This window comes from Ambystoma mexicanum, chromosome 7q, assembly GCF_040938575.1.
Source record: "Ambystoma mexicanum isolate Mex_15411 chromosome 7q, UKY_AmexF1_1, whole genome shotgun sequence".
In the NCBI taxonomy this organism is placed as follows: Eukaryota; Metazoa; Chordata; class Amphibia; order Caudata; family Ambystomatidae; genus Ambystoma; species Ambystoma mexicanum.
Window position 1 is genome coordinate 38,074,447 of NC_090941.1, and position 25,662 is coordinate 38,100,108.

Genomic DNA, 25,662 nt, shown 5'->3' on the forward strand with positions numbered 1-25,662 from the left:
GCAACCCACCTCCCGAGTTCCCTTGCAGTTTCCCCAGGAGACGTTTCTCACTGTGCGTTCTATAAGGGTGCGCTCTCCGTCCTGCCGTGCTGGGCAGGGGCGCGTCGTTAATGGCTCCATACCGCCGAGTTTCTTCACTGGCGAGGGCCGGAGACCAGACCGGCTGCGACTCCTTTTCAGGTAAGTCTTATTTGGAGAAAACAATGTCTTAGTTTGGCCCTGCACTAGTAACCTTCTCGCTTCTTCTTGCAGGTGCTCAGAGATTCGATGGAAGCCGGAGCCGAGTTCGAGAAGGTAAGATGGAACGCCAAGCGGCGATGATAGCATCCTTGCAAATGGCTAACCTGTACTATTGTTTGTCCTAAAGGTCGAGAAGATATGAAGGTGAATGCTTCCCAGGAATCCTGAGACGAAAGATGTCTTGAAGATGGTGGAAAAGGACAACGAGCGTTGGGCGACTCAATCGCCGAAGGATGCTGAAGAGCAGGTAAGGATGCGATGGTTCTTTCCTTGGGCGACTTCGATTCCCAGAGGATGCCGCCGAGCAGGTAAGGATGGCGATGGCACTTGAGGTCTGGATGTAGAGCAGGACCCGGTGAACGTCACGATGCAAAAGCAGAATAACACGAAGCGCGTGCTCCTGATCGGGCGTGGTTTAAATAGCCAGGTGGTATCCCAGGTGTCTTTGGGGCGGGCCCCGCCCTGGATGCTAGACCGCTGAATGCAGTTCCCCTGTATTCCACATGGGGGCGGCCATATTTGCCCATTGCCCATTGAAACCCCGTCCTAGCATGTGTCTCCGATGCCAACAGCGCCAGGGCTGACTCCAAGGAATCGGAGGAGGGCCGAATAAGGTCCTCAGGGCCCCGTGAGCCCTCGGTGGGGATGAGATTGTGACACTTGGTTCTTAGGAACCGAGCTATGTGGATGCCTCCATGTTGGCTGACAATACAATAAAGTAGTTCCCAAGCACATTGTTTTTCATGGTGTATGAGCCTGGCGCCATAGGCGCCAGGACTGGCCCCATGAGGGCTTTTGAAGAGGATTCCAGGCTCTAGAGGCCCGAGTCCTGACTCCACCTGGCCAATGGGTCTGCTAGAGGGGGTTTTGGGCGAGGGTCGTGACACCTACTACCTGATCTGAAGCAGAGCGTCAACTTTTGGATGCGGGTAGGGCCGAGGCCTCGTCTGTGGATGATCGGCCCTCAGAGGGAGTTTTACGGGTATCTAGACTTTTCATCGAAAATGTATTCATGTATTCATCTAATGCATTTCCATCAAATTTTATTCATTGAAAATACTTTCCATCGAAATGCATTTTCATTTAAATAAATCTGATGGATTTCAATGGATTTTAGGCTTAGGGTTAAGGTTAGGGCAAATACTTAAGTTTTCAGCACTGGCCAGCTCCATGTAAGGTTTTAAAGTGTGAAATAAATGCATGGGAATGCTATGTTTTACATTTAAAAGTAAATATCCATCGAAACTTGTCCATTCATATATTCGATGGACAAGTTTCGGTGGATATGTACTTTTACATGTAAAACATAGCAATTTGTTGCATTTAAATTCGATGCATTTCATTCGATGCGTTTTCGATACAATGTTTTCGTTGCAAAGACCATAAACCGTTTTATGCGTGACACCCTCGCCGTCTTTCAATGGTTGGGTCCTGCCTTGCGGCCATCTCGAGCGAGAATGCCCAGAGGACAGGGGCTCAACAACCCTTTCCCTGGGTGCCGTGTGCTGTAGACCGGCAACCCATGTGTCGAGTCTCGACTTGGGATTATGTGTTTAGTGGTGGATGGTTTTGTTGCGCTTCCGCCGCCGGGTGTAGTCCCCACAACAGGGCCGCCGGCCTGTCCTCCAGGGGCCTGCTGGGGTACCCGAAGCTACCCTGTCGCCCTCGCCGTCCTAAACGGCGGCGTCGCAGCCATCGCTGAAAGTACCCTCTACCTCCATGGCCTCGAGTTGCCTGGCATAGTGGGCCCAGTGTTTTGTGGATCAGTCTTTAAAAGTCTTCGGCTTGAAGAGCCTACACGCTCGACAAGAAGCCTCGACGTGGACTCTTGGGAGACACAAGTTACAGACTAAATGCTCATCAACCCACGGACATTTTCTATTGCACTTGGGGCAGAATTTAAAGGGGGTCTCGTCCATAACTACAAACTATGGCAGCTGGGCGAAAGTAGTGTAAGAAAATGGGAATATACATCCTAATATGACCGCCACCCTCTCTCCCTACTGTCTGGGCCGAGGCCTGGGGCAGCCTTCCAAGGCCGAACGGTCTGTCGCAGTAGTCTTTCGACGGGCAGTCTTTGTCTTCAACAGCGTGATGTTTTGATGGTTGGTGAAGTAAAGGATAGAAAGAGTCAACTATCGGTAATTGAAATAAGTAAATGGTTTTACGCCGAAAGAGGAGCTCCACTATACGCGTCTTTCTAGAATGGCGGAAAAAAACAATCTGAGGTACCTCGACGCGTGAGGGATCATGGGTACAGTGGACGTCACACTTAGGATAGTATTCGAGTTTCGAAAACAACAACTGTAATACACTACAGCTTCCACTAGATGTCGGCCTGTGCACAGCATATGATCTAAGCAGATTCCACAAACCTCAGAAATATATATATATATATATATATATATACTACACAAACACAAAGCCCAATGTCACAATGAGGCGACTGCTGCAGACAGCAACCCCTTCACAGTACCTTTAGGTCTGTCCAAGGTTCAGGGATGCTCCTGATGGCACTGGCTGATAAACTGGGCTCTGCCTCACAGATGACGGGTGAGGCCTAGTCCCCTTCTCTTCTTCCAGGGTGGCACGTCCACCATTTGTGCGCCACCGCAAAACCTGCATCCTTTATACTTTCCTGGGTGGCCCCCCTATGCACCTGGGGGACGCCCACACTCACCACCGCAACCCACAGTATATGTATATTATCTTAGGGTGGGCCCCATTGGCAGGGGGGCCCACCCGACATCACTGCCGCGTTGGCTGGAGGGCACAACCAACATCACCGCCACGACCCGCGGCATCCATGGGTGGGCCCTGTTGGCTGAGGGGACCACCTAAAGTCACTGCACGGCCCGTGCACAATTTTTGCTATGGGAACCACTGCTGTGTGCCAAGGGCCTCCTCCAGGCCCGTTCCCTCAGCAATGCGTTGTTGCAACGTAGGGAGCGGGCCACGTCTTCACCCGGACTGCTCTGCTGGGCAGCCCGGGGCTTCCTTCACCCGGGCTGCTCAACGGAGCGACCCAGGACTTCCTCACTGTGTCCTCTTCGCCCAGATGGAGCGGACTTCTCTGTATTCTCGCCCGGGCTGCTCCCGACATACGCAGCCCAGGAGACTTTTCTTCTGATGACAGGCCCGCCTCGCTGGCCAAAAGGTGGCCTGGCCCGTTGGGGACATGGCGGGCAGCCCGGTTGGGCCCGCCCCCACAATTCCACCCCACATGCGGTCCTAGCCGAGCTGTTCTTAACGGGCCCGGGCTGCCACTGCCACGCTGTCCGAGCCTTAAATGTCTCTGGGGCCCATCTGGTCTGGCCACCGGGAGGGCCGACAGGCACCACAGCCAGGGGCGGCTGAGCTGCCCATTGCATAGCAGCCTTTCTGCCCCTGCACAGTTCTGTGGGGGCTCCCTGTAGCGCCGCCTGGAGCTTTTCAAAGGATTGCAACCCTGGGGGGGCTTCTCGAGGCAGCGAACCCACAGGTAAGTGTCTCTCTTTCCTCTCTCCTTTTTTCAACTGTCTTTCCTTTTTAAATACCTCTGATTTGTTTTTCTTTTTCTATTGTTCTTTATTGCAACCATGGGGCTGGATGGATTCTTCGGACGGACACCCCCCCCCCCCACATTTAATGAAATCTTTATTACTACACTGGTGTCTGTTTCTTTTGTTTCCTTGTGTGTTCCCTGAGAAGGCCAGCATGTAGCCCAACTAGTCGGGCCCCTAGTCCCCTCCTAATCACTCACTGCTCGTCATCTCTTGTCAAACTATCTCCAGCTTTGGCTTATCTTATCTTGCTGGTGACACATTCTTTTTCTCCATCCTCTACTTCACCATATAGCTATCTTTTAGCATCACAAACAGCCTTGCTGCATACTTCACTGAGTGGAATTAGGGTTCCTGAATCTTAACACCTCCACAACTGAGGCGATCTACCTCTCACTTCTAGCGCCCCAACCTCCTTTGCTCACCTTTATCCTTACTCTCCGTCACCTACAATATTATTTATGGCTTGCAGACTGGGTTTCAGTTTTAGAGTGATTTGGAACTTCAACAGGATATAACTACAACTCTACAGCTCGCAGGTTAAACCTCCTGAACAACTACAAAATCTGCCCCATCTCTCCTTCCACTCAACTAAAACATTGTCTACCTTTGTTCTCAGCAAGCTGAACTACTACTCTAGTCTTCTTAAGGGACACACTCTCTACTTCCTAACAAGATACTTCAGCACCCTTTTACCCTCCTGAGATCCCAGGTTCTCCTCAACCTTCTTCCCTATGCTACCTCTCGATCAGCTCCTATACCGAAAGTTCTACCCCTCTGACATTCAGTCTATCACAGCGTATAAGGCTTCAGGACTGCTGTGAATAAATACCTCAGTTTTCTTGAACAATTACCACCACAATATGCTGAAAACTCCCCACTCCCCCTCCCTGTGATCTGCCATTCAACCCCTACCATTGTACAATGATGTAAATACCACAAATGGATAATCTGCAATGTGTGCAAATACACCAAATGTTCATTTTGTAATGTGTGTTTGTTTTCATGGTTTGTCGGTGCCGTCCTTCTTGCTGTCTTATCACCTCCCCACTACACCTGGATAGTGTGTCAAAGGTCACACCTCATTTATCATTAGACGGCACCAGATCTTGGCAATGCCCAGCCAGCCATATGTGTACAAGATTTATTTTCTCCTTATCCTAATAAATACAACATACCTATCTGAAAACCAAAACTTAGCTGGCCAGTAAGAAATTAGCAGGAATGTCCTGAGTATCAGGAAAATTACAATGAGTTACAGAAAACTGATGCCTTCCTTGAAGTCTCGAGCATCCCAAAGGCTGTGAATGGAACAATCAGGTTTAGGGTGATTTGCTCGAATACATTTCATCAAAGGAGAATTAATATATATATATATATATATATATATATATATATATAGGGAGACCCCACGCAGCCCCCCCCCTTGAATCCCTTTTATTAATTACTTCCCTAATCCCACCACATATATGCAGCAAAATCTGTTGTAAAAAATGCAACAAATTCTCCTTTGACAAAATGTATTGCAGCAAAACCTCCCATTGCCGAACAATCATAGGTGAATCCACAGTACAGTCAGTCAAACAAAGGAGTGTGTGGTCATTTTTTCTATGGGAAGGTGATCGTAAAAGGAGTCTGCTGAACGAAGGTGAAATTACTGAGACAGTCAAAGGTCTGTCCCATACCTTTCTTGATGAACCAGAGCCTGTAGAGGGCATAGGACCCTTGCTTGGGGGCTTGGCCACCATTATTGCAACCTGACCATCTAACTAACCTATGGATGAGCCCGAGGCATAAGCAGTTGTGGTGTCGAGTGTGGGTCACTGTTCTTCAAGCCTAGGAATTATTGCAACCTGACCATCTAACTAACCTATGGATGAGCCCGAGGCATAAGCAGTTGTGGTGCCTAGTGTGGGTCACTGTTCCTCAAGCCTAGGAGGGCTGACCCTTATCTAAGGCTATAGAAAAATAATGGTTGGCCATCTGACCCTTTGCCCCAGCTCCCTTTAATGAGTGGCTGGCTGCTCTTTGGCAAGCCTAATTTCTGCAGTGGCCCTGCTTCTTCTGGAATTTGTGAGGTGCGAAGCCTGCCAACCTGCTTGAAGACGGTTTCCTCTGCTTTTTGCCATTTTTAAAACCGTCATTTAGCAAAACCTGTGGAGTGCCGTGGCTTGAGCATATCGCGGTTTGGGTTTTTCACCCATCGAAGTCCAGCCCGGGCTTCCTGAAGGCTCTGTCTGGCTCCCAACATGTACTGGATCTATCCCTCCTTGCCTGAACACTTTTCTGGGCAATTTACAGCTGCATCCTGCCATTTCCCACCAGGACCTACCACTTGACTGTGGATCACTGCAGATATCCAAAAGGGCCATGAGACTTCACTACCCCACCAATTCTTTAGCTTGCACATTCTCAGGGTGCCTCCATTTGTTGACCCCATCCTGAGAACATTTGCTGCTGTGCTGCTTCTTCATTTGTCCACCGAGCTGCTGGGAGCTGGTTTCCATTCTTCTTGGCAGAGTTTAACACTTCAGGCTTGAAGACAGAAGACCCTTTGCTTCTTTCCTTGGTCATCTGAATCATCACTGGCTCAAGGTGCAAGGGCCAGGGAACCAAATCCTGGAAACTGCACCCAGGGAATTAAACCCTATACTAGTTTTGTGTTGCTGGAGCGGTTTTCACTGAGACTGCCGACTTGAGCACATTCCGTTGGGGCGTGGGGTGGGAGATTATTCATTAACTGAATTACCTCCACTAAAGCGGATAGCCTACTGACTCTCTTCCCATTATCTCCTAAGGCACTTTGTACCTGCTCTGGAAATTTTTAAAAGTGACTCTGGGGTAGTTACCTACACCATGACATGATTCCTGGATCCACATGGAGTTCAGTGTGCTCTGGACCAAGCAGTATGATTTTGTTGCTCACCTTTGACTGGAAATTCATTTTTAAAATCATGCTCTGCATTTCTCCAGTGGGAATTTCTTTTTTTTACATTATAGTGAATGTAGGTGACACTGTAAATATTTTTGCACTGAAATGCATGACTAAAGCAAATGTTTCAAAAACGTTATGCCCATTTGTGTAATTCTTTGGTTTGAAATGGTTTCCTACACTTTATCAGCCTGATTCACAGAACATTTTTCTATGGGATTGAGCCATAAAAAAACACTTCCATGAATCAGGCCCTTTGTCTTTGATGTATTATCATGTGTGCATCTGTGTATTGTATATGTGTATTCACTCCTAAGGGGACCAACTTAATGAGGAGTACTGTTGTAGGCCATAGGATTTTTTTTACAACTTTTCTGGTGGGTAATGTGACGAAGTGCAAGCTAACGTCACCCAGTTCAAGAAAGGAGAATCCCCCACCCCCTGTGTTGAAGAAAAAATATATACTTTGAGATTAGCAAAGGCTGCCCGGATTACCGCAATACACCACCTCCCCTAACAGATTGCACCAACGTTTGCTCCTCCCGTTTACCTCTCTCCTCTTGCCAACTTTAAGAAATATTATGAAGTTGAGACCACTGGCACCAAGAAGATCATCAAGAGTACCAGACTTGCAGGTACTGGAACAAGGAAGCTCTTCAGAGGAAGAGATGATCACACTGAGTCAGGAACAGTGAAGAGGGACTCAGTGTGAACGGCTAGCCACGGCTTGCCATCCACAACCAAAAGAGAGAAAGGACTACAAAAGAGAAGTGAAGACAGAGAAAGAGAGAGAGTCGCTTCGGGCTGCTGGGACGGTCGAAGGGGACACGACTGAAATGCGTCCTGAGAAAACAGGAGCAGAAATCATGGGAGGTTGGCCAGAAACTAAAGGCAGTGAGGAACGTTACGCCAACAGGCGGGCCGAAAGAAACATTGGACACAGAGCACAGGGACAAGCCGGTGCGAGTCCAGAATATGAGGCCTTCATTGCCCGCTACCCGGGCAACATCTGGACATCCTGGGGAATGAAGGAAGATCCCTGGGAGAACACAAGGGATTGTCAACTGCCAGACAAGAGGAGCCGGCAGAAGGCAACTGCAAGAACCACAGAAAAGCATCCCTGAGCTCGGGATCCACATACCGCAAGAAGAAGAATTTCTTTTGACTGGATGTTCCTCCCACGTATTCCTCATCTTTGACACTTGTCCAGCTACGGCAGCTTCAGGAAAAAAAATGGTCCGAGGGCGCTGTGTGTCGATGGCGTCAAGTCGATGTCCCTCAAAGGCCTACGTCGAGGAAGATGTCATCAAAGGCATATTTATCACACGCAGCGCCCGTAGGCCTCAGTTCTGTTTTTCTAACTTTAACAGCAGAGATACCAGCAAACACGGTAGAGACCGTACTCAGCCTTGATGGAACGGAAGCTGTAATAGCACAGGAAATTCTACTGACGGGTAGGATGGGAGGGTGATGAGGAATACGTGGGAGGAACATCCAGTCGGAAGAACGTTACCTGGGGTAAGTAACTTTGTTCTTCGAATTAATTGTCTTCCCACGTATTCCTCATCTTTGACAGACTCCCACAGCAGTATTTGGTTTGGAGGAGGAAGTAGAATTAGAATTCATATATTTTCATGGACGTAGTGAAGGACTGCCTTGCCAAAAGAAACATCCTGACCCAGGGAAGATTCTAGGCAATAATGCTTAGTGAATGTGTGGATGGAAGACCACGTTTCCGCTTCACAAATGTTTTTGATTGGAACACCCCTTTGCAGGGCTGCAGAAGTAACCATGCCCCTGGTGGAATGGGCCCTTAAACCTTCAGGAGAGTCTTTTCCTGCCAGCCTGTAACATTCTGAGATTGCCAGAATTATCCACCTGGATAAGGTCTGGTTAACAAAAGCCTGACACAGTTTATGCTCTGTGTATCCAATGAAAAGTTGGTCAGCAATACGTATCTTACACATTCTTGATATATAAAAGCTTAACGCTCTCCAGGGGTCTAACCGCTAAGCAATCTTCAATTCTCATCCTCCTTGATCTTTCTGCAGCTTTTGATACCGTAGATCACCCCTTACTTCTTAGCACTCTGTCCTCCTTCGGCTTCAAAGACTCTGTTCTCTCCTAGCTCACCTCTTACCTCTCCAATCAATCCTTCACTGTCTCCTGGGGTGGCCGCACCTCCTCCAGCCTCCCCCTCAACTATGGAATCCCTCAGGGTTCCGTGTTGGGACCCTTTCTTTTCTCTCTCTATACCTCCCTTCTCTCTCCAGTCATTTCTTCTTTCAGCATTTCCCCCCACTTCTAAGCTGACGATACCCAACTCTTTCTTTCCTTCTCTTCCTTCACATCTGACCTCCACCTCACTCTTTCTTCCTGCCTCACGGCCATAAAAGATTGGATGTCATCCCACTTTCTTTCCCTCAACACTGACAAGACTGAGGTGCTTTTCCTCCCTCCTAATACTCTCTCCCCTTCTCCCCCTCCCTTCATCCACTTTCCACCTTCCAACATCCTCATATCTTGCGATGCCTGCAATCTCGGCCTAACCTCTCGAGCTTGTCGGTACCACCTGTATAACATCCGCAAGATCCGTACCTCTCTCACATTCCATGCTTCCAAACTCCTAATCTCCTCCCTCATTTTCTCCCGCATCTTCTACTGCTCCGCTCTCCTCTTTGCACTCCCCGTCTCTCACCCAACTCCACTAAAATCCATCTACCACTCCTCTATCCGTACTCTATGCCTCCTCGGCCCTCGAGTCTCTATTTCCTCCTCTCTCTCTCAACTTGGCTGGCTTCCCCCTTCCTCTCACAACTGAAATTTCAATTCCTCTGTCTTGTCTTTAAATCTCTCCATGACCTGGCGCCCCCCTACCTTTCCTCCCTCCTCCCATTTTACTCCGCCTCCCGCTCTCTCCGCTCAGCAAACCTCTACCTCCTCACTGTACCCCCAGGTCCCATGTGCCTCCTCACGCTTCCGCTCCTTCCAACTCTTGCCCCCCCCTACACTGGAACTCCCTCCCGCTCTCCATCCGCTCCACCCCTACCTACTCATCCTTCCGCCACTCCCTGAAAGCTCATCTTCTACACCCCCCCCCCGACTACCCTTCCCTACCCCTCCTCTCCTACCCTTGTCCCCCTCTTCCCCTCAAACCTTAAATTAGTAACAAATACTACTTAAAGGCAACAAGGACACCAGATCACTCCCACCTCCCTTCCCCTCCACTCCTCACTCCCCCCCACTCTATCTCAAATCCTACACCGTTCACTCCCTTCACCTACCCCCCTCCTCTACCCTATCCCCCCCTTGTAAATAGTTCTACTTATTGTTCTATGACCTGTTCATGTTTGTAAATATGCTCTCTCACTTTGTATCTGTTATATTGTAAAGCGCTTTGGCTTAAAGCGCTACATAAATTCAATAAACATAAACATAACCTATGTAGTCTTTCCTCCTCCTTGCCAGGATGAGCTGCGGGGATAGAAAAATGGTAGAACAATTTTCTGACCTATATGAAAATGCAAAATGATTATGGGCAAAAATGAAGGTTTGAACCTTAAAACAACCCTATCCTTGTGGCAGATAGTAAAGGGTGGCTTGGACGAAAGTGCCTGCAACTCGCTCAAGTTAGAGCAACCAATAGAATGGTTTTAAAGGTTAACAACCTTAAAAGGACATGAGTGTAGAGGTTCAAAGGACACACACATCAGGAATTTTAGAACCAGATTAAGGTCCTAAACTGGAACCTGGAAAGGAGATGGAGGGAACACATTAGTGAGCCTGTCACCAGTGGAATTTTGAAATAGGAACATTTCTCTGACGAGCGCTTGAAGATGGAGAGCGCTGCCAAGTAGCCTTTATTTTTATTTTGTTATCGATTCAGCTGAAATGAATCAACTTTTTAATACTTTTTAAATAAAATGACATCATACAAAAGAAAGAATAGAAAACAGAGCATATAGCATTCCCAGAAGAAGAATCACATATATCTAATACATACATACAAAAGTCTTCTTTAGCTGACAGTTTTCAAATGACAAACTTATCAAATTAATATAATCTTAATGCATTTAAAAAATGGATATTAGCAATTTGAATAGAAACAGATGATGCGCCTAATATGGTTGACCATCGCTTCTGTGGACTCAAAGAACCAAGGTATGAGCAATGTCTTGTGAAATGAACGGCTCATAACGCAATGAGAGCAGGGCAAAGCAAAATCAAACGTTCAAGCGTTTCATTACATGTAGAACCTTGACAAAATTGACAAAAGTTCTGCTCCACTGGAATTAACTTTTGTATAGTTGCTAGATCTCTGGTAGGCCACAAATTAAGACACATACGTAATACAGAAGAGTGAAGACGGTGACTTACAAAGATATTTTTCCAATGTTCGTATTTTCTTGTCTCAATATACATGACTTGGAAAATTTTTATATTTCAAACATCTGTTTCTGGTCTCTAACCAGTCAGTTTGATAAATATGTCTCTTAGCTCTATCAGGATTCGAGACCAACATTTCGATAGTCACATCTGCTTCTGCAAGAATACGATAGGTACCTGCAATTCATTTCTGAATGAAAATTTGCTGAGTTGAAAACAGATAGGTCGCAAGGACCTTTAAGATAACATTCAAGTCAGTGGATACCAGACACTTTCTAAAGAGCGCACAGATTCGCCAGTGATAAAGAGCGTTCAGCAAAACAAGACCCAGCTCATAACGCAACCAAGATCCAGGGATGCACTGTGGAAGATTTAGAATGGTTCACCAATATTTAGCTTCCAATTTATCAAAAAAACTGATCCGGCAGAATTGCTCGCGTTTCCATTCCATATAAAAGACAAGGTGTCGCTTTCATTTGCCATTTCTATGTAAAATTATTTTTGTTTGAGAGATAGCTGTGTCTAATTTCGGTTCAACTTTCTCCATCGGACGTTTCGCTTGTACTGAGTCTTCAAACACCATACCAAGATACATGTAGCTAGGGACCACTTCTAGCTTAACCTTGTTGATCGACCAAAACATGTGTCCTCTATATGATTTTTTTGGTGACTAAGCTACAATTTGAGTCTTAGTGATGTTGATCTTTAGTTCATTTTGTTTTATATACAAGTCGAAAGCCGATAGCAATTTTTGGAGGCCAATGGGGGTTTTAGAACTAAGTACCAGATCGTCTGTGACTCCGGGCACTTATCTCGGCTAAGCTTTGACAAAAGTAATACTCTAGAAATTGAGTCAAAAGCCGAGTTCAAATCTACGAATGCAAAGAAGATAGGTTGTTTCTTGGATTGGCGTTGTGCTTTTAATCCATTTAAACAAAATACATTTTCTGTAGTGGCCATACCAGCAACAAAGCCAGACTTATTCGGCTCACGTCTATAATGCAAGAGCGTCCAGGCATTAAAATCTCGCAAGATTAACCGGGGAAAGATTTTGCCAGGCGCGTCCAACAACACAATCGGATATAATTTTGCGGCAGTGTCCGATCCCCCTTTCCAAATATGGGGACAATCAATGATGATGTTCGCCATGAGTGGGGATGACACCGAGTTGACAATATTTGTGTAAAGATCTTGCACAAAATTATTGTCTATGGACGAGAATAGGCTTTTAGCATGGCGTTGTGAAGCCCATCAGGGCCCACCGCTCGAGATGAGCTAGATTTCTTGATCAGGTCCTCAATGATGGTTACTGAGCATTCTACTGACCAAGAGGGGCTTGCTTGCTGGACATAGAAGAAATTGTCAAAATGCTCATCTGTGTAAAGTTCAGCTTAATGCTTTACCCAGTGATTTTCTTTTACCGCATTTGATTGTGCCCCTGCTTGGGCTTCATGACTACGATTGTTAATAAGAGCCCAAATTTCACAGGAGTTTTTATTAGTCATGGCTTTTAGCAAGGCCTCATTATCATTCTGGAATAGAAGTGCTTTCCTCCCCTGGATCCAATTACAGTATTTACATTTCACTGTTCTCAGTGCTTCAGGTTGAGCAGATTTAGGAAGAATACGAATACATTTTCTCTCCCTTCGATAGTTCGCTCGTCTATTCCTGACTTCATGATGATAAAGATGGTTGTGTTTGAAGGCTCTCGGGCCTGTCACTGTAATGAAGTCTTTATATGGTGTCAATACATGTGTGTATTGCACCAACGAAGGCGGCTTCAAATTAACATCAATTGAATGACTTAAGGCAATTAACTTCGGTTTTGACCATCAAAATCGAGTATTGGCGTTGTTCGCTACCAGATGTTGTTTGGTCCACTGCCTCTCAATCTTATACACAGTAGATAGCCAGGCCCATGTAAGTGATAACAAGTTATGATCGCTAGATTGTTGGTTGATAACCTCGAATCGTTGCAGCCACGTGAAAAGTTTTGGGTCTACATATACGTAGTCAATGATACTGGAGGACGAATCTCTCTTCCATGTAGCATTTGCAAGAAGGTCTCCTGCTACAGCACCATTGACCATCCAAAAATTCCTTTCAGAGATAAATGAGGACCATCTCAGAATCTCCTGTAGTTTATATCTCGTTTTCTTATTTATACAATCTAAATGTAGGTCTCCCACTAAAATACTTACCGCGATATCAGATGTCATGAGTATCATGTCGAAAAGTTTGGTTAGCCCTTCATAGAAGGCATCATCTGCTAATCCAAATGGGTTGCGATAGATGTTTACTAATGCAATAATTTGCTGCTGATAGGAAATTCTAACTAGCTGTATATAGGAGCTATATGTGGCCCACGATTTAACTGAAAGACCAGCACTTATTTTTACCGCCACCAACAGACCAGAAGATGGTCTTCCTCTGCCTGTTGCCAGTGCACGCAACATGCATATTTCATGATTATCCCAAATAGGTGTGGTGGTAAGCCACATTTCCTGTAATTGCAGGATATCAAATGCATTAATTGGATTACCTACAGAAGATTGAAGATGAGTGTCCTCGTGCATTCCAACTGCCTAAAGAGAGAGTTGTCAAAATATCTATTTTTGATGGTTATGCTCTCATGGGATGAGGAATAGTAGATGAAGATATAGCTTCGTTATCAGGATGCACCCAAGGGGTGCTGACAGAGGTAAAACTTACCGGGCAAGTTCTACCCGAGACTCGTTCTGGATCTTGTGCTATCAAAAACCCCCCTATTAAACAAAGTCATTTTGGCTTTCCAGATTGTATTTAGCACCACACCAGAGGGAATCCATAGTCTTACTATTCACCAATAAAAATCGGAAATGAATTCCACCTGATTTATGTCGCAAGAAGCAATATCCTCTAGCTCTGCCACATCAGAAAATTTGTTTAACACGCTTCTATTAAGGTCATAGGTCTTAAAAGGGCCTTGACGGCACTTCATGATCAAAGTGTGACGGGCGAGAATTTGGTGCAATGAGCTCCGAGGATCTTTTGGTTTTGTTGAAACTTGGTCAGCATAATGAACTTGATGTTTCGAGGAATCAATAGCTTGAGTACATACAGGTATATGACCCACTGGTGTGTTAAACTGGCAACATGGATGGACATTGTTCCCGACACCAGATCAGACTTGTTTGTGTCGGTATGTCAGATTGAGATGTGGGTTTCCTAGCTTGAGACAGTGTATTAGGTATAAGAGTCTAAAGACGGCTTTCCAAATATACATCCACAGCTTTTTTTATGCTTTCAAATGAATATGCAGTGGCAACATCTATAGTTGTCATCGGCTTTGTATTAGGAAATTACACTAGGTTCAGTAAGCATGGCTAAAGCTTCATGACTGACTCTTTCATCTAATTGTTCAATCACCTCCACTAAATCATTCAATGGTGAGTAAGAAAGCGAATACTTTATAACAGAGATATGATTCACTGACACTTGTGAAGTTGCTTTAGTTGGGCAAGCATCTTCTAAGCCTGTCACAACTTTCATGTTGGTATTCGTAGTTAATTTGTTGGTTACGGGCTTGGCAAGTGGATCTGACCGACTTGTCGTTTTAGTAGAGGTAATTGCCTGAAAAAAAGTGCTCATGGTGTTCTTAGCATTTTTAGGGATAACTTTGATATTTTTTGTTTTCTTAGTACGTGCAACCTGGTGTTTTGGCCTATTCTTCTTGTGAGTAATGTCCTGTAACGTAGATGAAACCCGAAGAGGTATCTCATCTCTAGAGGTTCCTCGCCGAGTACGGATCTCAGCCTGTTCCATACTAGTCCAGGACTAATTTGCAACATCATTCATCAAACCGTCCACAGGAGTGCCTACAGGCCGGATAATTTGATTGAATGTGGCAATGCTGGCAGAGGATCAGCCAAAACAACAACACTCGATTCCATAGTTAAGATGTTATTATTTGCAGTTACATCTAATTTTAATGTTGGGTTTATGGTCATGGGTGCATTTTTAAGTCCAGTAGCTATCCATTGCGAAATGTGTTCAATTTGCTTGGATTGTAGCGACGCCTTTGCGTCAAGAGATTCAAATAATTTATATAAGCTCAAAATGGTGGTGTTGATCGCTGTTAGCGTGAGCTCAATCATTGAAGAGTTAGATGTAAGGTTATCCCTAATTACAGACCTGGATCGTTGGTGCAGGACTGGTTGCGGATATGATAAGGAGACTGAATGTATAAAAGAGTCCGTAGAACATCTTTCGTGATAATTAGTTTGTTCACTATAGATCGATATTGGCGATTAGCATTGACTTGCGAAAACCGATATGTCAGAGCCGTCTCTACTAGTATTCAAATGTGACAGAGGGGGAAAAGTATACATATCAGTTTGCAGAGGTTGTTTTGACATACCAACTCCTAATGAATGAGGAGTGGTGTGGTCTGATAGTATGTGGGAGTTGCTCAATGACAAATCGGATGTCAATGTTTTCCCCGCTCTATTAATCAACCTATATGTGATACCTGAGGCAGTGTATGACATTATTTGTCGTATGGCAACAGGCCGTGTGCCCTTGTGCGAGATAATTGGTGTCAAAGTAATTGTTTTATGCAACATGCGAGTAACACTTGTGGCGCCACTGGAGGCCATTTTCGTAAGATTACGTGAATAAAAGGGTATACACGATTTCAATGAGTAAAAACTGTTAGACATGTAGTTGTTCACTTAAAATAAAGGCAGTAGTCGTTGGAAAGTAAACTACACAACTCACCACCCCCCTCGATGGATACGCCCTCAGTTAACTATGTAATAAGTTCCAATTGAAAAATGTAGAGAAAGTAAGACCCCGCTGTACAGCGTCTCTGCGGCTAAACAGTACTTCTGCAAGGTACTTAGCCCGCAGGTGCACGAGCATTCTAATTTTGTAGGCGGTGCAATGGGCGGCACAAGCATAGGCGTGACTTCAATTACATGAAAACCTACTTCTAAAACACTTTGAAAAACGTAATATCCAAATCCAGGAGTCAGCACGCCACAGCAGCCAAGCGGTACTTCTCCAAGGTACTTAGCCCACAGGTAGCCTTTAATGGTACCAATCTGGAGCCCCAGATTTGCTAAAGATCAAAGAAAGGATCAAACATCCAGTGTTTTACATAGGAAAAGGATCTACATTTTTCTCCCTGCACCAGTTGCAGAATGTATTCTAATGGCAACGGTACAAAGACTTTGTTGCTGGCTTTCTGGCCAAAAGCAAAACCTCCATTTCGTTATACGGGAAGTCCCAATCCTTATACCTCAGCCTTTCAGAAACCAAGCGTGAAGGCTGAGTGTCTTCACCTCTGGATGGAGAACCCGACCCTCCTCTCGCGAGAGAAGGTCCTCTCTTTGTGGAAGACGCATCGGAGGACAGATGGAAATGTCCAGAAGGTCTGGGTACCATGCCCTCCTGGCACAATCCGGGGCAATTAGGATCATGTGTTTCCCGAACCTTCTCAACCTCCTGATCACATGAGAAATGACGGGGACGGGAGGAAACGCGTGCAGGAGTGGAAACTCCCAGTTCACTTCGAAAGCATCTCCTAGAGCTCCTCTTGGGGGAAATTCCCTGGAGCAATACCGTTCGCACTTCTGGTTGACCTCAATCGTGAACAGATCGACTTGAGGGGTTCCCCAAACGGAAGGACTTCCTGAGCTAGTTCCCAATCGTGTGAGACTGTTCTCTGCCTGCTCAGAGCGTCTTCTGCCGTGTTCTCTTCTCCAGCTAGGTAACTGCCGATTGAGAGATTCCTTCTTGAATTGCCCAGTACCAGAGCTGCATTGCCTCTCTGCACAGTGGTAGTGACCCTACACCTCCTCTCTTGTTGAGGTAGTACATGGCTACTGTGTTGTCCATCATTATCAGGACATTATTAACCCACACAGAGTGCAGGAAGGCCTTCAGCGCTAGTCTTACTGCCCTCAGCTCCAAAAGGTTGATATGTAGTTTGGACTCCGATGGAGACCAACGACCCCTGACTGTCAGATCGTTGGCATGGGCTCCCCACCCCGTGAGTGAGGTGTCCGTCACTACTGTTATCTCCGGCCATAGTTGCCAAAAAGGTTCTCCCTTCAGAATACTGTCCTTGCAGGCCCACCACAGCAGATTCTGTGAGAACCCGGTTGGAATCGGAAGTAGGTCCGACATTTTTCCTGAGAACTGGGACCATTGAGTTCTGAGAGCCCACTGAAGGGACCTCATTGTCAGGCGGGCCTCAGGCACCAGAAAAATGCAGATGCCATGAGGCATTTTCAGATGACTGCAGCAACGTGAGGGTAGCAGAGTCCCCCAAGGCTCCCGAGTGCCCCATGCAGTGCAATGCCACCTTGGACTGGAGGTAAGCTCCCTTCTGGGCTGCAATCTCACCGCGCTCGCTGGTGCACCTTTACTCTGGTTTTCCTTTAAACTACCTGTGTTATTGCTGCGCATGCCGCCTGACTGAAAATGAGGTTTCTGGTCAGCTGTTTGTACGTGCTTATCTCCCGATCGATAGCAGCAACATGTAACTTCAATTTCTTCACCTACGCGAGCCGGCCATTCTAAGATGGCGGCCTGCATCCACTGTTTGAGGAGTGCCCGCGCTGGTGGCCCGTGATCGGTTGCTACCACTCACACAATCAGCCATCCACAAGCCGGCAGGCTTGGCCGGCCCTCCTCCAAAGGCCCGATCCTAAGGCCCCTGTCTACTCCCTGTCCACTACCGGACCATGGACGAAACAGCTTGATTCTTGTACTTGCCTGTGCCACCTCCCTGCAACATGGGGCAGGTGCCATGCTCGTAAACCACCTATTTTGACTCTTGTACTTGTCTGTGCCGCCTCCCTGCAACATGGGGCAGGCGCCATGCTGGTAAACCACCCATTTTGACTTAATATGCATTTGTTATAGCTTTCCTACAAGAGGTAAAGTTTCCATATTGCATACGTCAAATACCCTGATATCAACTTAATTTGCACTTATTCTCATGTGTTGGATGTACCTTACCTAGGTCCCAGTTCTCTGGTACCTGCTTTGTATGTATTGCCCATGTATGTATTCTTCTACACCCTCTTTTCTCATCTATGCCACTGTATGTAACCTTTCGTTTGCACCTATTGTAACTATGTTCTTAAGCCAAGTGTCAAGATGGCAGAGGGCAGTGCGCGCTATACAAATAATAATAAACTAAACTAAGCCAAGAAACCTAAAAAAAAAAACAAAAAAAACAAAGAATAATAAATAAAACAAAACAAAAAAAGAATAATCGAAGGCCGGGAGATGCTGGGCACTTGGAAATCTGGTGACCATCTGCAGAATGTCTTGAGCCCTCACCTCGGGTGGCGAGCTCTTTCCCAAGGATGTTGTGGGTGTCAGACACAGGGCAAAGGTTCATCAGTAGATTTGGGTCAGCCCCTTGTTTTTTTAGGAGAGGGATGACTGTGGCCGTTTTTAAGGTTATATGTGATTTTACAGAAAACAATGAGTGGTAAATGTAATCGCGGACAAAATACTGATGGGGGTGGTCCCCTTCCCAAGCCCACCGGTTTGTTACCCTTATAATGCCACCCCAACCCGACCTATTTTAACCCCTTTACCCTACTACCCTTTATTTATTTAATTATTGTTTGGGGTGGGGTTTTTTCTCTGTATTATGGTCCACTCTATAATGTTTTAGATACATTGACTGGGTACCGTTTTGAAAATAAGAGGGAAAGCAAGATCAAAGACAGGTTGAATAGCCGTGGAGCAAGAGGGTCTGATAGGGCACAAGAGGGGTTAGCCTTCATCAGTAGTGATAATACTTCTTCAGTATTAGTGTGACATAAGTGGGAGATAAGAGGCAGAGGATGATGGTTGAGTAGGCTGAGTGTAGAGTGTAGGAGTTGTGAGTGTGAGGAAGGTCAGGTGAGAGTCTCTAATTTTGTAAATGTTTACAGCAAAGTATTCAGCTAAGTCATTAGCTGAGAGTGTGGACCTGATAGTCATAGGTTTAGGGGGAGTGAGTGAATAATTTATGTTGGCTGCTAGCCTGTGGTAGTGTGTCAACATATAGACAGTGGGGTCAAGAGAGTCATGTTTAGGCACTTAACTTCTTTTGACCAGATAGATTTCTATGTGTGACCTGATAAAGTATGTTTTTGGTATATCACTACACTGCATTTTCTAGATGTGTGTGGACGAATTGTACCTTTGGGTCTGCCTGCTACCTCTACCTGAGTGTTAAGCCTTGCTGCCCTGTCCACCTTAAGTGACGCTTGGCTTCCCTTTTTTGCCAAGTGTGTTAGCTTCCCAATATGGTTAGCCGTCGTAGTGCCTGCTAAAAGGGTGTTACAAAGAACTGCCTGAACACTAGTTCTAAAAGGACCCTCTGGCAGAAATGTAAGGTACCGAGTACCCTGTGTTTGAGAAGGGAGTTGTGACACCATCATTTGTGGAGCAACCTTTGGTTGGCAAGGGATCAAAGGTTCTGTGGTAATCAGTAGCAGTTGTCCGTTAGAAGAGGCTTTTCCAGATGGTTTATCTGGAAGCCCAGCAGCAGCATTTACTTTGTTGATCAGGTCAGAAAGTAGCACTTTCATTGCCGGGGAGCTCATAAACTTTGCAAGTGTTTCAAATACATAATCCTCCACCCCAGGTTGCGAAGGAGGGAGCCTGACTTAGTGCCATGAAAAAGGGACTGCCGAGAATGACTGGTTGCTGCTATGGGGCCGATTATGTAAAGGCATGAGATACAATATAAAGATCTCAACAATCCTCGTTGTGGCCAAAGATGATCCTTCTACCCTAAGGGAAAAAAGATTCCAAGCCCGCTCCATGAAAGGAAGTTGTACAAACCCTAAATCTGGCCATTAGAAAATGTTCCTCCCAAAACCTGAGGTAGGGACGGTGCAATTGACAAATCCCCCAGCCTCATATGGGGCTTTACGTTTAGCTGCATAACGTGTTGCAGTATCATCTCTAAGAGCATCCAAAATGATGTCAGAACCATTGTCCCAGCATTAGTCACTATTTTGTGTATGGATGACAAGAGTTGCAAGCTTTCTTTAATGCGGCTTTGAAGATGTGTTGTGGCAAAAAAACATGTCTTTTTAGGCTCAGTAGAACCATTAGGAACTGCACAGTAGACACTGAGTGGGCCCCTGATGCCACAACCTGTTTTTAGAAGAATCAGCCTCAGGAGGAACAGCCCCGGTAGTAGCATGTTTGGATAAGAGCGAGTCAGCAGGTGTCTGTCTGGTACTAGGCCCTGAAAGGCCCCCATTAGTGCGGCTGTTAGTCCTCCTTGAGGAAATCTTCAGAGCTGCTTTTGGTGGCCTTTGAACGTCCTCGGACAGATGACTCAGAAAAGCATTACTGGGATGGAGTGCTACGGAGGAAAGAAGATTTAATCTCCCTTACACTATTTCTTCTTCTGACAAAGAAATTCTCTGATGGGCGTAGGAAGACAATGTTTGAGGATTTTCTACCAGCGAGTGAGTTTAAAGTCTGTAAAAATGTTGGCGGGAGTGGAAGGAGAAGGTAAGTAAGTGGACTTATGTCAACTTGCATTGTTCAGGAAGGAGGTGAGGGATCTTATGAACTGCATTTAGCTGGGAAGGAGGAGATGGAAGGCTAAGCAGCATTTCTTAAGAAGAGTGCATCCTGCCTTTGAAAGTCAGAACAGCCAGACGGAGCCATACCATTGCATGGGGTGGGCAAGGAGATGGAGTAGAGTGGATGGGAGGTGATGAAGACACCTTTGAATATTGCATTGGACCAGAATAAATTAGTGCTCAACATTTTAGAATATTAATAATTATTTCTGCTGTTTGTATGAAGAACGCAATGTACTGCCAGCAGAAAATGGTTCACATAAGATCACAATTTGTTCTTTAAAACAATAGTATAATTTTACCTCTATAACTTCAGTGATAAGGGCACCAACTCCAGTGTAGTAGAGCGGGAAAAGAAGGGCAGGAAGTGGAAACAGAACCAGAAGACCTGCCAGTCCAAGAACAAAATTGTGCCAGACTCCTGCGAAATAGAGGGAACATTTATTACTTGATAGTATTCAATGAACGTCAGCTGTAAAAGTTGATGTGCTCTATAAAAAAAGACGTAGTGCTATTGAATATTAAAAAGATATTATAGTCTGCCATGGAGTTACACAATCACATAAAGCTACAGGTGCAAATGCAGAATTCCTTTACAAAGTTACTGAACTTTGAGGTGATTTGCAATATTCTTTTGACAGAAGGTAGTTTGTTATTATTGTCCCTACAATACATAATAATATGTTCTTACTAGCATTAACTACCCGGCGTTGCCCGGGTCTGTAGCTGACATGCATGTGGGGGTCTGCTATAGCCTTGTGTATGTTATATTGTGTCTTAACTTCCCATTTTTGAAAAATTACAAAAACGTCAAACTCCTGAAATCGCCTATACTGATCGCACAGGGGCCAACCCCACTCCACCGCTGTGCAGGGCGCATGGGTGAGGTTGGTCAAATTTCACCATCGCCAGTACACCCCAGAGTAGTATCCTGAACTCGGGCCAAAACTTCAGCCCACCAATTGTTATGGGGCTGGACCCAACAATTGCAAAATCGGCAATCTCCCGAAACCGCCCATACTAATAGCAAAGGGCTGACCCCACCCTATGGAGAGCGAATGGGTGAGGTTGGTCACAATTTCACTATTGCCAGTAGACCCCAGACTGGTATGCCGGCCTTTGGCCAAGATGTCAACTCACCAATTGTTATGGGGCTGGAGCCAACCCAGAACATACAAACAAACCTTTAATTGCTGAACCGGACTCAAGGTTCTTAATTATTTCAGTAAGGGACTCCATTGATGCGAGAGGCAAGCGATATTGCTTCACAAACACTGGAGTCATGCCAGGGTCTGTGGGAATTGTTGTTGTGTGGATATCGGTGCGACCACAGTCATATGAGTCCACCGCAAAGAGATCTTGAAAATCCAACAAAACTTGTTTCAACTTTTGCTTCTGCTCCACGGTCTCACAGGCATCAGCTAGGTTGCCTTTCTCTTCAACCATCTGCCTAAAGCCTGGAAAGACTTCTCGTTTCGCTATCTCAGCGGCCTCCTCCAGCTGGGTGGAGAAGTCCCTGGTCAGAGACTGATTTGGACTGGTGGCTTCAGGTGGGGAAGGCAGCCCTCATGGACCTGGAAAATCACCTCATCCCTCCTCACAAGCCACATCTTTCTTACCATAAGGGCAGGAAGTGTAGACCAGGAAGTCCCCCCCCCATGCCGGGTAAAGGTCCCGTCTGGTGTTGTGTTGTCATCACTGTCACTGTCAAAACAGTCCTTGCGGATTGGTCCTAACAGTTCATTTCCTAAATCAATGGAAAAATGACGGTCATCAACCGCCATTCCAATAATGGTGCCTGCGGCTACAGTGATACTCTTTAAGTCGCTGTTATCCACCTCTATAGGAATGGTGTCATGTTCTATGTTGACTAATGGTGTTGGGTTTAGCCCCAACCCTTGCTGTTGAAGAGAAGCATTTAGATGAATATAGGCATCAGGGTTTTTCAATTTCTGTCCTCTTTTAACTTTCACTTCGAGGGAGAATTGTCGGGTCCTTTCTGGGATGGCGACTTCCTCTCCAATCTGAAATTCAACTGCATAAGGCAGCAATTGAGCTGACCTAAATGCTTTCTCTGGGTCATCAACACCCCTGGGATTATCCGCTAATCAGGACCAAGCTTTGAAGTTTATTAGGTCCAAACTAATGGCAAAGCGATTGAGAATGTCACTGCCTAAGTAAAAGGCGGCAGCGACGTCTCGCACGACCCAACAATTATGGACTATGCTCTTGCTGCCTATGGAGATTTTGAGCATACACCTGCTTGGCAGGAGATGTTTCGAGTTGGGTGTTTCCAGATCCATTTCCCATTTGTTTATCAGTCTAAATGTGAGAATGGCTAGATCTTTTGGGAGTTGGCGGAACAAGGCTTCGCTGATGAAGCTCTTACTGTTGTTCACACACACTCGGGCGAGAACAGAGTCCTTCCCTTCATTTAACTGAACAGAGATGAACAACTGCTCTCCAATTTGCTGAATATCAGCCAGGCTCTGAGCCATGCTCGTCTCCGAGCCACCCACAGGTTCAGGCTCTGAGCCACCCACAGGAGTGGGAATGTCCGATTGTGGATTGGTAAAGAATTTCAGCGTGTTTCCTTCCAGTGTGGAATGCCACCTTAGACTGGAAGAAAGGTTAATTTTCAGAAATAGAGAGGACCCCCCATCACCAGTCTGTTGTCCTACTGCTATTATGGTCACGTCTGGAATTTGGTTGTTCTGGAAGTGAAATTCTACTTGGTCAGATTTTTGTTCAACCACGTGGCATGTGCCGTTTAAACTAAGATGGTTGACGCTCTGTTTCAATTTTATTGGTCGGCTAGTCTGGGTCCAGAGGACCTTGTTTACACAATCTATTAGGTGTGACAACCTTCTCAGGAGATCATTCCCTAGTAAACAAGGGTGCCCTCTGGAGTCACAACTATGACCGGGTGCCTCACCTTGTGTCGCCCAATTTTAATGTCCAAATCCGCAGTCCCCTCGACGGGAATTTCCTTCCCGTCAAAGTTCTGAAGTTGTCCAGGAAGAGAGGTGAGAGGAATTTGATAATTCTCCCCCCTTCCTGAATTCAGTCAATCAAAGGCCTTTTTGGACAGAAGGGTAGTTTGGGATCCAGTGTCCACCAGTGCCAAAATTGTACCCTGCCCCTGTATTTGTACCGGGGCATAGTATCTTCCCTCCTTCTCCGCAAGGGGGCAGAGATAATGTACATTTTTGGACAACTGGTGGGTTACTTTTTTAGTTTTGGACACTGAAAGAGAAGAGATTCGGACAGAATTCTGTGGGGAGCCTAGAGAATCTGAAAGAAAAAGGTGGCAACTAGAGATGGGAGAGGTTTTGAGTTCCCCTGGTTCTAGGCCGCCCCCCACTTTTTGGAGGCAGTCACCAGGATGGGTTTGAACCAGAGGATTTTCATGTTGTTGGTTCTGGGATTGGATGATGGGCGGCGCTAGCTCAGTCCCCACATCTACCCAGTCTGGATTTGAATCCTTTGAGAACCATTTCTCTTTGGGAGGAGTTCCCCCATCTCTGAAGGAAAAGATCCTTTTCCCAGGATCCTCTGAGGACCCCTCTCCTTCAAATTGGAAGATCTGTACCTCCTCCACCAAATGGGTCCATTTGGATCCTTTGTTTCTCCTACCCCCCTCTGCTCCTGGGGTGGCAGGCTTTCAGGGGCAGGAGATTTTGTTTCCAGTTCCTGGGTTTCCAGGGGCTTTTTACAAGTGGGGAAGGAAGCTTCCTCCAAGGCTTTACACCCCTCTTCCCCTTGTGCCACCTCCCTGGGAACCAGTGGGTTGTCGGGGTGCTGCCCCCGTCATTGTTCTGGAGCACCAGGTCCAGAGTTGGAGGCATTCTGTGCCGGTATGCCCATCTGAGGGTTCTGTTGAGCCCTCAGCATGCGACCCAGCTCCTGTGCCATGTTTTGGACCTGGCGCTCTAGCTTTGAAACCCGCTAAGGCTGATACAGGGTTCTCATTTCTCCCCTGGGCTGATCCCGGGAAGGGTAGCTATCCCTTCTTTGGTAATACCCCGGATTGGGAAGATTTGGGTACCCCTCCACCCTTGGCCTCCCCTCTCCTGGATTAGGTGGTCTGGATTCAGGGAATTGGGAAAGAGGGATGGATGATTTTGGGGTTGAAAGTTTTGTGGATACCTGGGGAAGAAGTTCTGTCCAGGATTTGGGGAGTTTCTGCCCTCCTGGGGGAAATTAGGAGGGAAGTTCCTTGGGTTAGGTGCCTGGTTGGATTCCCCCCCCTTGGGCTGGAGGAGTCCACACATAACCCAGGATGGGTCTGTTCCCCTTGTAGCGGGGACTTACATAGTCAAGGGAGTGAGGGATCCCATTTGTGGGACTACCTCCTTGGCTCCCTTACTGTGACTGGCCCGAGGGCCTTCTGGGCTTGGGATTATTCTGTTGTGCAGGCAAGTTTTTAGGCCTCCCCCATCTAAAATGGGGGCAACCTTAACCTCTGCCACCTTAGCAGCAGCAGGGGGGTTGGTTGTTTTGGGGCTTTTTTGAGTATTCTTGTTGTCTATGGGCTTTTGCACCTCATAGATCCGGGTGGCCTGTTCAATGACCCAGTCTACTGATATTTTCTCATGAAAATCTCTCACTATCTGGATCATGATGTACTTTGGTAGAGCGTGGAAAAAAGTATTAACAAATTCTCTGCTGTCCATGCGCACCCTTATGGTAGTCTGCGCAAAGGCACGCTTTAGCTCCTGCACAAATTCTTGTGGGGCCTGATCCTCCCCACATTGCAAGTTGTAGGCTGCCTTGCGAGCCTCTTGGGGATTTCTATGAACAGAAAAATGCTTCAAGATGGCCGCCCTATAGGTGGACCATCTGGAATGATTTTGGTCCTCCAGCCCCGCAAAGAAACTGGAGTATTCTGGGGAGAATGTCCATTTCACATACTGAATGCAGCTACTACTGTCTTTCAAATGGAAAGTTTCCATCATCTGCTCAA

At 46.2% G+C, this 25,662-nt stretch overlaps 1 protein-coding gene across 2 annotated transcripts in view; it reads right to left on the reverse strand.

Moving 5' to 3' along the window:
• MBTPS2 (membrane bound transcription factor peptidase, site 2) overlaps positions 1–25,662 on the reverse strand; it is a 471,718-nt gene that overhangs the window by 238,018 nt on the left and 208,038 nt on the right. For both annotated transcript variants that reach the window (XM_069640675.1, XM_069640676.1), the window contains exon 6: positions 20,999–21,117. In XM_069640675.1, the coding sequence (XP_069496776.1) occupies positions 20,999–21,117 (119 nt within the window). The remainder of the gene's footprint in view (positions 1–20,998; positions 21,118–25,662) is intronic.